The 16,515-nt window shown below is 47.9% G+C and overlaps 1 protein-coding gene across 1 annotated transcript in view; it reads left to right on the top strand.

The window, feature by feature from the left end:
• The window catches only part of LOC143959408 (disks large homolog 4-like), a gene marked incomplete in the record, with an annotated part of 327,564 nt that overhangs the window by 262,854 nt on the left and 48,195 nt on the right, over window positions 1-16,515 (top strand). The window contains 3 exon segments of the mRNA XM_077468048.1: window positions 7,589-7,758; window positions 9,417-9,553; window positions 14,129-14,273. Coding sequence (XP_077324174.1) covers window positions 7,589-7,758; window positions 9,417-9,553; window positions 14,129-14,273 — 452 coding nt within the window.

Genomic DNA, 16,515 nt, shown 5'->3' with positions numbered 1-16,515 from the left:
CATTTACAAATTAAGACATGTAAGGCAGCAGATCCCTACGATTGTTTTACAATGTGTAATTAGAACGTTTGACTAGATTGAAGACAATTCCGATGAGAAGAGGGAGACCATTTCTCGTATTATGGAATCAAATTGTGTGTGAGGTGGTGTGCCGGTATGGTCAGCCACTGGGTCCATTCACAAAGCTATAACATATTATCCATTTTATAGTAGCCGTAACATTCATTATAGCCAATATAAATGCATTAAGGGGAACACAAGGCATATAGAATCATTCTCCACTGTAAACACCCTCCCTCCCCATCATCCAATCATCTTCCTCTAAACACCACCTTCCCATACCTAGCATCCAATCACCTTCCCGCATAACAGATTTCCCTCTTCCATCATCCAATCATTCTCCATCACAGCCTACCAACTACTGTCCCTTAGGGTTATCATCCAATCATCCTCCACCATAAGAATTCTCTCCTCACCATTATCCAGTCAGCTTCCCCCATAACCATTCTCCCTCTTCTATCATCCAGTCACCTTTCACCTTAACCATCCTCCCTTTCCCCATCATTCAGTTATCCACCACAATAACTATCCTCCCTACTCCAACCATCTTCCTTCATAACCTTTCCCATCATCCAACCATCTTCCTTCATAACCTTCCTCCTTCCTCCATCATCCAATCATCATCCTTCATAACCTTCCTCCCTTTCCCCATCATTCAGTTATCCACCACAATAACTATCCTCCCTACTCCAACCATCTTCCTTCATAACCTTTCCCATCATCCAACCATCTTCCTTCATGACCACCCTCCTTCCTCCATCATCCAACCATCTTCCTTCATAACCTTCCTCCTTCCTCCATCATCCAATCATCATCCTTCATAACCTTCCTCCCTTTCCCATCATCCAACCATCTTCCTTCATGACCACCCTCCTTCCTCCATCATCCAACCATCTTCCTTCATAACCTTCCTCCCTTCCCCATCATCCAACCATCTTCCTTCATAACCTTCCTCCCTTCCCCATCAGAAAATTCATCTGCATAATAACCACCATCATTTACCCCCATCAATGAATCGTCCTCCTTCATGACCACCCTCCTTCCTCCATCATCCAACCATCTTCCTTCATGACCACCCTCCTTCCTCCATCATCCAACCATCTTCCTTCATGACCACCCTCCTTCCTCCACCATCCAACCATCTTCCTTCATAACCTTCCTCCCTTCCCCATCATCCAACCATCTTCCTTCATAACCTTTCCCATCATCCAACCATCTTCCTTCATAACCACCCTCCTTCCTCCATCATCCAACCATCTTCCTTCATAACCTTACCCATCATCCAACCATCTTCCTTCATAACCTTTCACATCATCCAATCATCTTCCTTCATAACCTTACCCATCATCCAACCATCTTCCTTCATAACCTTTCACATCATCCAATCATCTTCCTTCATAACCTTTCCCATCATCCAACCATCTTCCTTCATAACCATCCTCCTTCCTCCATCATCCAACCATCTTCCTTCATAACCTTCCTCCCTTTCCCATCATCCAATCATCTTCCTTCATAACCTTCCTCCCTTTCCCATCATCCAACCATCTTCCTTCATAACCTGTCCCATCATCCAACCATCTTCCTTCATAACCTGTCCCATCATCCAACCATCTTCCTTCATAACCTGTCCCATCATCCAACCATCTTCCTTCATAACCTTTCTCATCATCCAACCATCTTCCTTCATAACCACCCTCCTTCCTCCATCATCCAACCATCTTCCTTCATAACCTTTCTCATCATCCAATCATATTCATTCATAACCTTCCTCCCTTTCCCATCATCCAATCATCTTCCTTCATAACCTTTCTCATCATCCAATCATATTCATTCATAACCTTCCTCCCTTTCCCATCATCCAACCATCTTCCTTCATAACCTTTCTCATCATCCAATCATATTCATTCATAACCTTCCTCCCTTTCCCATCATCCAATCATCTTCCTTCATAACCTTCCTCCCTTTCCCATCATCCGATCATCTTCCTTCATAACATTCCTCCCTTTCCCATCATCCAATCATCTTCCTTCATAACCACCCTCCTTCCTCCTTCATCCAATCATCTTCCTTCATAAACTTCCTCCCTTCCCCATCATCCAACCATCTTCCTTCATAACGACCCTCCCTTTCCCATCATCCAATCATCTTCCTTCATAACCACCCTCCTTCCTCCATCATCAAATCATCTTCTTTCATAACCTTCCTCCCTTTCCCATCATCCAATCATCTTCCTTCATAACCTTCCTCCCTTCCCCATCATCCAACCATCTTCCTTCATAACGACCCTCCCTTTCCCATCATCCAATCATCTTCCTTCATAACCTTCCTCCCTTTCCCATCATCCAACCATCTTCCTTTATAACATTCCTCCCTTTCCCATCATCCAACCATCTTCCTTCATAACCTTTCTCCCTTTCCCATCATCCAACCATCTTCCTTTATAACATTCCTCCCTTTCCCATGATCCAATCATCTTCCTTCATAACCTTTCTCCCTTTCCCATCATCCAGTCATCTTCCTTCATAACCTTCTTCCCTTTCCCATCATCCAGTCATCTTCCTTCATAACCTTCCTCCCTTCCCCATCATCCAACCATCTTCCTTCATAACCTTCCTCCCTTCCCCATCATCCAACCATCTTCCTTCATAACCTTTCCCATCATCCAACCATCTTCCTTCATAACCACCCTCCTTCCTCCATCATCCAACCATCTTCCTTCATAACCTTTCACATCATCCAATCATCTTCCTTCATAACCTTACCCATCATCCAACCATCTTCCTTCATAACCTTTCACATCATCCAATCATCTTCCTTCATAACCTTTCCCATCATCCAACCATCTTCCTTCATAACCATCCTCCTTCCTCCATCATCCAACCATCTTCCTTCATAACCTTCCTCCCTTTCCCATCATCCAATCATCTTCCTTCATAACCTTCCTCCCTTTCCCATCATCCAACCATCTTCCTTCATAACCTGTCCCATCATCCAACCATCTTCCTTCATAACCTGTCCCATCATCCAACCATCTTCCTTCATAACCTTTCTCATCATCCAATCATATTCATTCATAACCTTCCTCCCTTTCCCATCATCCGATCATCTTCCTTCATAACATTCCTCCCTTTCCCATCATCCAATCATCTTCCTTCATAACCACCCTCCTTCCTCCTTCATCCAATCATCTTCCTTCATAAACTTCCTCCCTTCCCCATCATCCAACCATCTTCCTTCATAACGACCCTCCCTTTCCCATCATCCAATCATCTTCCTTCATAACCACTCTCCTTCCTCCATCATCAAATCATCTTCTTTCATAACCTTCCTCCCTTTGCCATCATCCAATCATCTTCCTTCATAACCTTCCTCCCTTTCCCATCATCCAACCATCTTCCTTTATAACATTCCTCCCTTTCCCATGATCCAATCATCTTCCTTCATAACCTTTCTCCCTTTCCCATCATCCAGTCATCTTCCTTCATAACCTTCCTCCCTTTCCCATCATCCAACCATCTTCCTTCATAACATTCCTCCCTTTCCCATCATCCAACCATCTTCCTTCATAACATTCCTCCCTTTCCCATGATCCAATCATCTTCCTTCATAACCTTCCTCCCTTTCCCATCATCCAACCATCTTCCTTCATAACCTTTCCCATGATCCAATCATCTTCCTTCATAACCTTCCTCCCTTTCCTATCATCCAACCATATTCCTTCATAACCTTTCCCATCATCCAACCATCTTCCTTCATAACCTTCCTCCCTTTCCCATCATCCAACCATCTTCCTTCATAACATTCCTCCCTTTCCCATCATCCAATCATCTTCCTTCATAAACTTCCTCCCTTCCTCATCATCCAACCATCTTCCTTCATAACGACCCTCCCTTTCCCATCATCCAATCATCTTCCTTCATAACCACTCTCCTTCCTCCATCATCAAATCATCTTCTTTCATAACCTTCCTCCCTTTGCCATCATCCAATCATCTTCCTTCATAACCTTCCTCCCTTTCCCATCATCCAACCATCTTCCTTTATAACATTCCTCCCTTTCCCATGATCCAATCATCTTCCTTCATAACCTTTCTCCCTTTCCCATCATCCAGTCATCTTCCTTCATAACCTTCCTCCCTTTCCCATCATCCAACCATCTTCCTTCATAACATTCCTCCCTTTCCCATCATCCAACCATCTTCCTTCATAACATTCCTCCCTTTCCCATGATCCAATCATCTTCCTTCATAACCTTCCTCCCTTTCCCATCATCCAACCATCTACCTTCATAACCTTTCCCATGATCCAATCATCTTCCTTCATAACCTTCCTCCCTTTCCTATCATCCAACCATATTCCTTCATAACCTTTCCCATCATCCAACCATCTTCCTTCATAACCTTCCTCCCTTTCCCATCATCCAATCATCTTCCTTTATATCCACCCTCCTTACTCCATCATCCAACCATCTTCTTTCAAAGCCTCCCTGTCATCCCCATCATCCAATCACCTTCCTTCATAACCCACCCTCCTTCCTCCATCATCCAACCATCTTCCATTATAACCTTCCTTGTCATTCTTTCATAACCTCTTTCATCCCCATCATCCAGTCGTCTCTCACCATAAATGGCCTCCCTCCTCAATTATCCAATTTTTCTATACCTCTTCTCCTCAGCCTTCTATGGGTCAGCAGTGCCTCCCTAGCCCCTCTGTATGATGGATGCTCCTTTCTCACCTTTGCGTCAGACAATCTTGGCTAGATGTTGTTACAGCTGGAGGGGTGTCCAGGCCATTACCATTTTACCATATTGGCTGAGAAGGCCATGGTTCCCCTTCTGTGGGCTATGCAGTACTGCTGGTATTATTATTATACAAGATTCATATAGCGCCAACAGTGGTGGAGGTGGTACAAAAGGTTGTAACTGTGGGGAATGAGCTGATGGAAGTGGTAGAAGATCAGTTGGAGACGTTATGGGCTTTCCTTTCCATTCAACTGGCCTATACGTCGTCTGTTCTTCCTCCCTCCTCCGAAATCATTCTAGCCGAGTTGTGGGGTCTGCAGGCAAATGACTGGAAACGTGGCGCTGGAGACCATTTGTAAGCCAGCAACACCCAACTCCATTTATTACAGGATTGATGCGAGTTTTGGGCCTGTAGATCCCACAGGAACTTTCACTGCTTTGTCTAAATAATGAGCATTCTTCTTCTATTCATTGAAGACTGCTACTGCTTCCCTCTTCTTCTATTTTTTGATGGCACATACCTTAGTAGGCGGCCATAAGGAGGTTCAGAAATCTGGAAAATTGTTTAGCTGATACTTACCATAATTGTTTCCTCCTGGATCCTCCTCGTGTCAATGAGTCTAGTTACGGGAGGAGGAGCCAGCCTCAATTTATGTTCCCGTTAGGGGCTGTCCTAGGGGCTCAGGAGGGCGGAGCCGACCTATAGGAGGCTGACAAGAGGAGGCCCTAGGAAAGAAAAGCTATAGTTCCATCATCTTTTACCATAATTGCCCACCTCCTGAGATCATCCAATCATCTTCCACCAGAGCTGCCCACCTCCTGAGATCATCCAACCATCTTCCACCAGAGCTGCCCACTTTCTGAGATCATCCAATCATCTTCCACCAGAGCTGCCTACCCTCCTCCGTCATCTAGTCATTTTCCGATACATCTGCCCTTCCTCTCTCATCATCCAATCATCTTTCACTATAACTGCCCACCTCCTGAGATCATCCAATCATCTTCCACCAGAGCTGCCCACCTCCTGAGATCATCCAACCATCTTCCACCAGAGCTGCCCACCTCCTGAGATCATCCAATCATCTTCCACCAGAGCTGCCCACCTCCTGAGATCATCCAACCATCTTCCACCAGAGCTGCCCACCTTCTGAGATCATCCAATCATCTTCCACCAGAGCTGCCCACCCTCCTCCGTCATCTAGTCATTTTCCGATATATCTGCCCTTCTTCTCTCATCATCCAATCATCTTTCACTATAACTGCCCACCTCCTGAGATCATCCAATCATCTTCCACCAGAGCTGCCCACCTCCTGAGATCATCCAATCATCTTCCATCAGAGCTGCCCACTTTCTGAGATCATCCAATCATCTTCCACCAGAGCTGCCTACCCTCCTCCGTCATCTAGTCATTTTCCGATACATCTGCCCTTCCTCTCTCATCATCCAATCATCTTTCACTATAACTGCCCACCTTCTGAGATCATCCAACCATCTTCCACCAGAGCTGCCCACCTTCTGAGATCATCCAACCATCTTCCACCAGAGCTGCCCACCTTCTGAGATCATCCAACCATCTTCCACCAGAGCTGCCCACCTTCTGAGATCATCCAACCATCTTCCACCAGAGCTGCCCACCTTCTGAGATCATCCAATCATCTTCCACCAGAGCTGCCCACCCTCCTCCATCATCTAGTCATTTTCCGATATATCTGCCCTTCCTCTCTCATCATCCAATCATCTTTCACTATAACTGCCCACCTTCTGAGATCATCCAACCATCTTCCACCAGAGCTGCCCACCTTCTGAGATCATCCAATCATCTTCCACCAGAGCTGCCCACCCTCCTCCGTCATCTAGTCATTTTCTGATATATCTGCCCTTCTTCTCTCATCATCCAATCATCTTTCACTATAACTGCCCACCTTCTGAGATCATCCAACCATCTTCCACCAGAGCTGCCCACCTTCTGAGATCATCCAATCATCTTCCACCAGAGCTGCCCACCCTCCTCCGTCATCTAGTCATTTTCTGATATATCTGCCCTTCTTCTCTCATCATCCAATCATCTTTCACTATAACTGCCCACCTTCTGAGATCATCCAACTATCTTCCACCAGAGCTGCCCACCTTCTGAGATCATCCAATCATCTTCCACCAGAGCTGCCCACCCTCCTCCGTCATCTAGTCATTTTCTGATATATCTGCCCTTCTTCTCTCATCATCCAATCATCTTTCGCTATAACTGCCCACCTTCTGAGATCATCCAACCATCTTCCACCAGAGCTGCCCACCTTCTGAGATCATCCAATCATCTTCCACCAGAGCTGCCCACCCTCCTCCGTCATCTAGTCATTTTCTGATATATCTGCCCTTCTTCTCTCATCATCCAATCATCTTTCACTATAACTGCCCACCTCCTGAGATCATCCAATCATCTTCCACCAGAGCTGCCCACCTCCTGAGATCATCCAACCATCTTCCACCAGAGCTGCCCACCTTCTGAGATCATCCAACCATCTTCCACCAGAGCTGCCCACCCTCCTCCGTCATCTAGTCATTTTCTGATATATCTGCCCTTCTTCTCTCATCATCCAATCATCTTTCACTATAACGATTTGGTTATCTTCCACTGCAACAGCTCTCCCTCCTCCATCATCTAGCCATCCTTCGTCATACCTGCCCACCCTCCCCCATCATCCAATCACCATTTACCATACCCACGCTCTCGTCCCCGTCAGCCAATCATTTCCACCAGAACTGACCTCTTTTTTGTGTTTCCCTCTCAGGGTGAATGACAGCATCCTGTTTGTAAATGAGGTAGACGTACGGGAGGTGACGCACAGCACTGCCGTGGAGGCTCTGAAGGATGCCGGTTCCATAGTCCGACTTTATGTCATGCGCAGAAAACCGGCGTCTGAGAAGATCCTTGAGATCAAACTGATCAAAGGGCCAAAAGGTAAGTCACTGAAAAGTGATGGGGGTATAATGTGGCACTCTTTACTCGTGCCCCCACCCCGTCTAAGCTCTGCTCTGGAGGGCTCTGCCAACAGCTATCACTGAAAAGGGATGGCGATATCATGCCCCCACCATGTTGTAATCTCTGCTCCTGTAGACCCCCGCCACCAATATATATAATGGGACCCCACCAATGTAGTTTCTGCTACAGGGTGACAGGGTGTGTGACAGACCTAGCCGGGACCGAGGCTCTTGGAGGGGACTGAATGCGAGCCTCTTGCCTTGTGATTATGGGCCCTGGCATTTGGGGGAACGGTGCTCTTTGTGAGCTGTATGCCTGGGGACCCCTGAGGTGGTGTTACTTGGATTCAGGTCCGTGCCCCCCCCCCCCCCCAAGACACACAGACTCTGAATATGTAAATGCCATGTTAGCAATAGACTGAATCACACTATTGGGACACAAACTCTTAGATGCTAATATCATCACCTCCAGCCACCTGTCTGTTGTCTTGTATAATGTAAATGAGTCTAGTCTGGCTTGACACCGATTCTAAAGAGTATTTCACCTATTATTGTTTTGTTGTTTGTGCTAATTAACCTGCAATTGAATTGTTAGTGAGCTAGGAGCCGAAAAGTCTTATCCCTCAGTCAACTTGCCTGAGTGTTGATTTAGATAATTAGCTCATGCTAATTAGGTTAGGTTTTAGTCACCCCCCTGTTTTTGTTATTTTGTGTGAGATCTCAAATAAAGGTAATTCCTGATGTCCTCCAAGACTGGTGTCGTCTAGTTCTCGGGGGTTCCTATAGCCAGATCCATTGGACTTGTGTTCCAGGACTTAGGAAGCGGTATATAGATGGAAGCACTCAATCGGAGTGTGGGATCGGTTCCGTCACAGCGTGTATTGGGAATAGGCAGACTAATATATAGATATTGTAGACATGTCACTGGAGAAGTGATCGAGGGGGTGTACATCTCACCTAGGTTGCTACACAGTGTGAGATGGTAAATCCAGGATGGATCAGTTTCTCAGCAGCGATATGCTGCTGAGTTGTTATTTAATTTTGCCGGGCCTGGGTTTATATGGAATGGCAGGTAGGTTTGGTAGAGGGACCTGTCATTCCACATCCCCCGATCCAGTTCTGGGTTTTGGATCAGGTGAGCTTTGATCCTAATTAGCCTGGGAAGCTAAAGGCTCTGCAGGGTCTGCAGGTGATTGCTCTCAGCCAGGGAATGAACAATCTGTGTGTTGAAGGAAGCTGCAAGCACAGCCACTGCTGGAGCTAAAACTCACCCTGCGATATCCAGGCGAAAGACGCTGTGTTTGTAAGTGTCAGATAGGTGAGCAGAACCTGTTAGTAAGCGCCCAGCCGGGCTAGGACTTTTATTTTTGTTGTACTTAGAAAGCACGGTGTTGCTGTATATTTTGTTTGCTGGACTGTTTGTACCACGAATAAACGCCAAGATCTGCTTTATAAATTCCAAGTCTGCTGTGAACTGTGTCCAAACACACCCTACCCCGGGAAGATCCCTTACAATATGTACATATAATATATATACTGTTCGTACAACATGGGAATAGGCAGACATATGTATACAGTATATAGAACATCAAATAGTATGTCCTCTGCCGGTGACGCCATAGTGTCCTCTCTGCTCAGGTCTTGGCTTCAGCATTGCCGGCGGTGTCGGGAACCAGCACATTCCTGGAGATAATAGTATATATGTGACGAAGATTATTGAGGGCGGAGCAGCACACAAGGATTGCCGGCTTCAGATTGGAGACAAAATTCTAGCGGTGAGTTCAGCACCTTTTCTCCGTTATTTCTCCATGTTAGCTAGGTTCATCAAAAGATAGACTTGAGATCCATCCTGGGGGGCGTGGTCAGAAGAATTCCTGACATACATGTAATTCAAGGTGAAGTCTGCTCAGTGCCCTGTCCCTCCTCTACCGTCACCTCACCTGTATGTCACCGTCACCTCCTCTACCGTCAGCTCACCTCTGTCACCATCACCTCCTCTACCTTCATCTCACCTCTATGTCACCATCACCTCCTCTACCGTCATCTCACCTCTATGTCACCATCACCTCCTCTACCATCACCTCACCTCTATGTCACCATCACCTCCTCTACCGTCATCTCACCTCTATGTCACCGTCACCTCCTCTACCGTCATCTCACCTCTATGTCACCGTCACCTCCTCTACCATCACCTCACCTCTATGTCACCATCACCTCCTCTACCGTCATCTCACCTCTATGTCACCGTCACCTCCTCTACCGTCATCTCACCTCTATGTCACCATCACCTCCTCTACCATCACCTCACCTCTATGTCACCATCACCTCCTCTACCGTCATCTCACCTCTGTCACCGTCACCTCCTCTACCATCACCTCACCTCTATGTCACCGTCACCTCCTCTACCGTCATCTCACCTCTATGTCACCATCACCTCCTCTACCGTCATCTCACCTCTATGTCACCGTCATCTCCTCTACCGTCATCTCACCTCTATGTCACCGTCACCTCCTCTACCGTCATCTCACCTCTATGTCACCATCACCTCCTCTACCGTCATCTCACCTCTATGTCACCGTCACCTCCTCTACCGTCATCTCACCTCTATGTCACCATCACCTCCTCTACCGTCATCTCACCTCTATGTCACCATCACCTCCTCTACCGTCATCTCACCTCTATGTCACCGTCACCTCCTCTACCATCATCTCACCTCTATGTCACCGTCACCTCCTCTACCATCATCTCACCTCTATGTCACCGTCACCTCCTCTACCATCACCTCACCTCTATGTCACCGTCACCTCCTCTACCATCACCTCACCTCTATGTCACCGTCACCTCCTCTACCGTCATCTCACCTCTATGTCACCATCACCTCCTCTACCGTCATCTCACTTCTATGTCACCATCACCTCCTCTACCGTCATCTCACCTCTATGTCACCATCACCTCCTCTACCGTCATCTCACCTCTATGTCACCATCACCTCCTCTACCGTCATCTCACCTCTATGTCACCGTCACCTCCTCTACCGTCATCTCACCTCTATGTCACCGTCACCTCCTCTACCATCACCTCACCTCTATGTCACCGTCACCTCCTCTACCATCACCTCACCTCTATGTCACCGTCACCTCCTCTACCATCACCTCACCTCTATGTCACCGTCACCTCCTCTACCATCATCTCACCTCTATGTCACCATCACCTCCTCTACCGTCATCTCACCTCTATGTCACCGTCACCTCCTCTACCGTCATCTCACCTCTATGTCACCATCACCTCCTCTACCGTCATCTAACTTCTATGTCACCATCACCTCCTCTACCATCATCTCACCTCTATGTCACCGTCATCTCCTCTACCGTCATCTCACCTCTATGTCACCGTCACCTCCTCTACCTTCATCTCACCTCTATGTCACCGTCACCTCCTCTACCTTCATCTCACCTCTGTCACCATCACCTCCTCTACCGTCATCTCACCTCTATGTCACCGTCACCGTCACCTCCTCTACCTTCATCTCACCTCTATGTCACCGTCACCTCCTCTACCATCACCTCACCTCTATGTCACCGTCACCTCCTCTACCATCATCTCACCTCTATGTCACCATCACCTCCTCTACCGTCATCTCACCTCTATGTCACCGTCACCTCCTCTACCGTCATCTCACCTCTATGTCACCATCACCTCCTCTACCGTCATCTAACTTCTATGTCACCATCACCTCCTCTACCATCATCTCACCTCTATGTCACCGTCATCTCCTCTACCGTCATCTCACCTCTATGTCACCGTCACCTCCTCTACCATCACCTCACCTCTATGTCACCGTCACCTCCTCTACCGTCATCTCACCTCTATGTCACCGTCACCTCCTCTACCATCACCTCACCTCTATGTCACCGTCACCTCCTCTACCTTCATCTCACCTCTATGTCACCGTCACCTCCTCTACCTTCATCTCACCTCTGTCACCATCACCTCCTCTACCGTCATCTCACCTCTATGTCACCGTCACCTCCTCTACCGTCATCTCACCTCTATGTCACCGTCACCTCCTCTACCGTCATCTCACCTCTGTCACCATCACCTCCTCTACCGTCATCTCACCTCTATGTCACCGTCACCTCCTCTACCTTCATCTCACCTCTGTCACCGTCACCTCCTCTACCGTCATCTCACCTCTGTCACCATCACCTCCTCTACCTTCATCTCACCTCTATGTCACCGTCACCTCCTCTACCTTCATCTCACCTCTGTCACCGTCACCTCCTCTACCGTCATCTCACCTCTATGTCACCATCACCTCCTCTACCATCACCTCACCTCTATGTCACCGTCACCTCCTCTACCGTCATCTCACCTCTATGTCACCGTCACCTCCTCTACCTTCATCTCACCTCTATGTCACCGTCACCTCCTCTACCATCACCTCACCTCTGTCACCGTCACCTCCTCTACCATCACCTCACCTCTGTCACCGTCACCTCCTCTACCGTCATCTCACCTCTGTCACCATCACCTCCTCTACCGTCATCTCACCTCTATGTCACCATCACCTCCTCTACCGTCATCTCACCTCTATGTCTCCTACCTTCCCCATATTCTCCTACCACCCATATGAAGCCCGTCTCCTACCTTCCCTATATTCTCTACCACCCATATGAAGCCCGTCTCCTACCTTCCCTATATTCTCTACCACCCATATGAAGCCCGTCTCCTACCTTCCCTATATTCTCCTACCACCCATATGAAGCCGTCTCCTACCTTCCCTATATTCTCCTACCACCCATATGAAGCCCGTCTCCTACCTTCCCTATATTCTCTACCACCCATATGAAGCCCGTCTCCTACCTTCCCCATATTCTCCTATCGCCCATATGAAGCCCGTCTCCTACCTTCCCTATATTCTCTACCGCCCATATGAAGCCCGTCTCCTACCTTCCCCATATTCTCCTACCACCCATATGAAGCCCGTCTCCTACCTTCCCTATATTCTCTACCACCCATATGAAGCACGTCTCCTACCTTCCCTATATTCTCTACCACCCATATGAAGCCGTCTCCTACCTTCCCTATATTCTCTACCACCCATATGAAGCCCGTCTCCTACCTTCCCTATATTCTCTACCACCCATATGAAGCACGTCTCCTACCTTCCCTATATTCTCTACCACCCATATGAAGCCCGTCTCCTACCTTCCCTATATTCTCCTACCACCCATATGAAGCCCGTCTCCTACCTTCCCTATATTCTCCTACCACCCATATGAAGCCCGTCTCCTACCTTCCCTATATTCTCTACCACCCATATGAAGCCCGTCTCCTACCTTCCCTATATTCTCCTACCACCCATATGAAGCCCGTCTCCTACCTTCCCTATATTCTCCTACCACCCATATGAAGCCCGTCTCCTACCTTCCCTATGTTCTCCTACCACCCATATGAAGCCCGTCTCCTACCTTCCCTATATTCTCCTACCACCCATATGAAGCCCGTCTCCTACCTTCCCTATATTCTCTACCACCCATATGAAGCCCGTCTCCTACCTTCCCCATATTCTCCTATCGCCCATATGAAGCCCGTCTCCTACCTTCCCTATATTCTCTACCGCCCATATGAAGCCCGTCTCCTACCTTCCCCATATTCTCCTACCACCCATATGAAGCCCATCTCCTACCTTCCCTATATTCTCTACCACCCATATGAAGCACGTCTCCTACCTTCCCTATATTCTCCTACCACCCATATGAAGCCCGTCTCCTACCTCCCCTATATTCTCCTACCACCCATATGAAGCCCGTCTCCTACCTCCCCTATATTCTCCTACCACCCATATGAAGCCCGTCTCCTACCTTCCCTATATTCTCTACCACCCATATGAAGCCCATCTCCTACCTTCCCTATATTCTCCTACCACCCATATGAAGCCCGTCTCCTACCTTCCCTATATTCTCCTACCACCCATATGAAGCCCGTCTCCTACCTCCCCTATATTCTCTACCACCCATATGAAGCCCGTCTCCTACCTTCCCCATATTCTCTACCACCCATATGAAGCCCGTCTCCTACCTTCCCTATATTCTCCTACCACCCATATGAAGCCCGTCTCCTACCTTCCCCATATTCTCCTATCGCCCATATGAAGCCGTCTCCTACCTTCCCTATATTCTCTACCACCCATATGAAGCCCGTCCAGCTGGGGAATTTTACACACTGCATTTTAGAAAGGCAGATATAAAGTCTATATATATAATATGCGTTTATATGCCAGGTCTATAATGAATACCAAAATGGCTGCTGCAAGACTTTTGTAGATTTAACCCTTTGTTGTCTTGTAGGTGAATCATGTCAGTTTGGAGGATGTGATGCATGAAGATGCAGTGGCGGCTCTAAAGAACACATCAGATATCGTCTACCTGAAAGTGGCCAAACCCACCAACGTCTACCTGAATGATTCTTACGCTCCCCCAGATATCACAACTTGTATGTCACCGTCTACCAACGCTTCCTCCTCTACCTCCATCTCACCTGTATGTCACCGTCTACCAACGCTTCCTCCTCTACCTCCATCTCACCTGTATGTCACTGTCTACCAACGCTTCCTCCTCTACCTTCATCTCACCTGTATGTCACCGTCTACCAACGCTTCCTCCTCTACCTTCATCTCACCTGTATGTCACCGTCTACCAACGCTTCCTCCTCTACCTCCATCTCACCTGTATGTCACTGTCTACCAACGCTTCCTCCTCTACCTTCATCTCACCTGTATGTCACTGTCTACCAACGCTTCCTCCTCTACCTTCATCTCACCTGTATGTCAGTGTCTACCAACGCTTCCTCCTCTACCTTCATCTCACCTGTATGTCACTGTCTACCAACGCTTCCTCCTCTACCTTCATCTCACCTGTATGTCACTGTCTACCAACGCTTCCTCCTCTACCTTCATCTCACCTGTATGTCAGTGTCTACCAACGCTTCCTCCTCTACCTTCATCTCACCTGTATGTCACCGTCTACCAACGCTTCCTCCTCTACCTTCATCTCACCTGTATGTCACTGTCTACCAACGCTTCCTCCTCTACCTTCATCTCACCTGTATGTCACTGTCTGCCAACGCTTCCTCCTCTACCTTCATCTCACCTGTATGTCACCGTCTACCAACGCTTCCTCCTCTACCTTCATCTCACCTGTATGTCAGTGTCTACCAACGCTTCCTCCTCTACCTTCATCTCACCTGTATGTCACCGTCTACCAACGCTTCCTCCTCTACCTTCATCTCACCTGTATGTCACTGTCTGCCAACGCTTCCTCCTCTACCTTCATCTCACCTGTATGTCACTGTCTACCAACGCTTCCTCCTCTACCTCCATCTCACCTGTATGTCACTGTCTACCAACGCTTCCTCCTCTACCTTCATCTCACCTGTATGTCACTGTCTACCAACGCTTCCTCCTCTACCTTCATCTCACCTGTATGTCACCGTCTACCAACGCTTCCTCCTCTACCTTCATCTCACCTGTATGTCACTGTCTACCAACGCTTCCTCCTCTACCTTCATCTCACCTGTATGTCACCGTCTACCAACGCTTCCTCCTCTACCTTCATCTCACCTGTATGTCACTGTCTACCAACGCTTCCTCCTCTACCTTCATCTCACCTGTATGTCACTGTCTACCAACGCTTCCTCCTCTACCTTCATCTCACCTGTATGTCACTGTCTGCCAACGCTTCCTCCTCTACCTTCATCTCACCTGTATGTCACTGTCTACCAACGCTTCCTCCTCTACCTCCATCTCACCTGTATGTCACTGTCTGCCAACGCTTCCTCCTCTACCTTCATCTCACCTGTATGTCACCGTCTACCAACGCTTCCTCCTCTACCTTCATCTCACCTGTATGTCAGTGTCTACCAACGCTTCCTCCTCTACCTTCATCTCACCTGTATGTCACCGTCTACCAACGCTTCCTCCTCTACCTTCATCTCACCTGTATGTCACTGTCTGCCAACGCTTCCTCCTCTACCTTCATCTCACCTGTATGTCACTGTCTGCCAACACTTCCTCCTCTACCTCCATCTCACCTGTATGTCACTGTCTGCCAACACTTCCTCCTCTACCTCCATCTCACCTGTATGTCACCGTCTGCCAACACTTCCTCCTCTACCTTCATCTCACCTGTATGTCACCGTCTGCCAACACTTCCTCCTCTACCTCCATCTCACCTGTATGTCACCGTCTACCAACACTTCCTCCTCTACCTCCATCTCACCTGTATGTCACTGTCTGCCAACGCTTCCTCCTCTACCTCCATCTCACCTGTATGTCACTGTCTGCCAACACTTCCTCCTCTACCTCCATCTCACCTGTATGTCACCGTCTGCCAACACTTCCTCCTCTACCTTCATCTCACCTGTATGTCACCGTCTACCAACGCTTCCTCCTCTACCTTCATCTCACCTGTATGTCACTGTCTACCAACGCTTCCTCCTCTACCTTCATCTCACCTGTATGTCACCGTCTACCAACGCTTCCTCCTCTACCTTCATCTCACCTGTATGTCACTGTCTACCAACGCTTCCTCCTCTACCTTCATCTCACCTGTATGTCACTGTCTACCAACGCTTCCTCCTCTACCTTCATCTCACCTGTATGTCACTGTCTGCCAACGCTTCCTCCTCTACCTTCATCTCACCTGTATGTCACTGTCTACCAACGCTTCCTCCTCTA

This window comes from Lithobates pipiens, unplaced genomic scaffold (genome assembly GCF_037356315.1).
Source record: "Lithobates pipiens isolate NorthernLeopardFrog02 unplaced genomic scaffold, aLitPip1_a1.2 Scaffold_73, whole genome shotgun sequence".
NCBI lineage: Eukaryota > Metazoa > Chordata > Amphibia > Anura > Ranidae > Lithobates > Lithobates pipiens.
The sequence above is the reverse complement of the archived record's forward strand: the minus strand, read 5'-3'. Positions and strand labels throughout refer to the sequence as shown.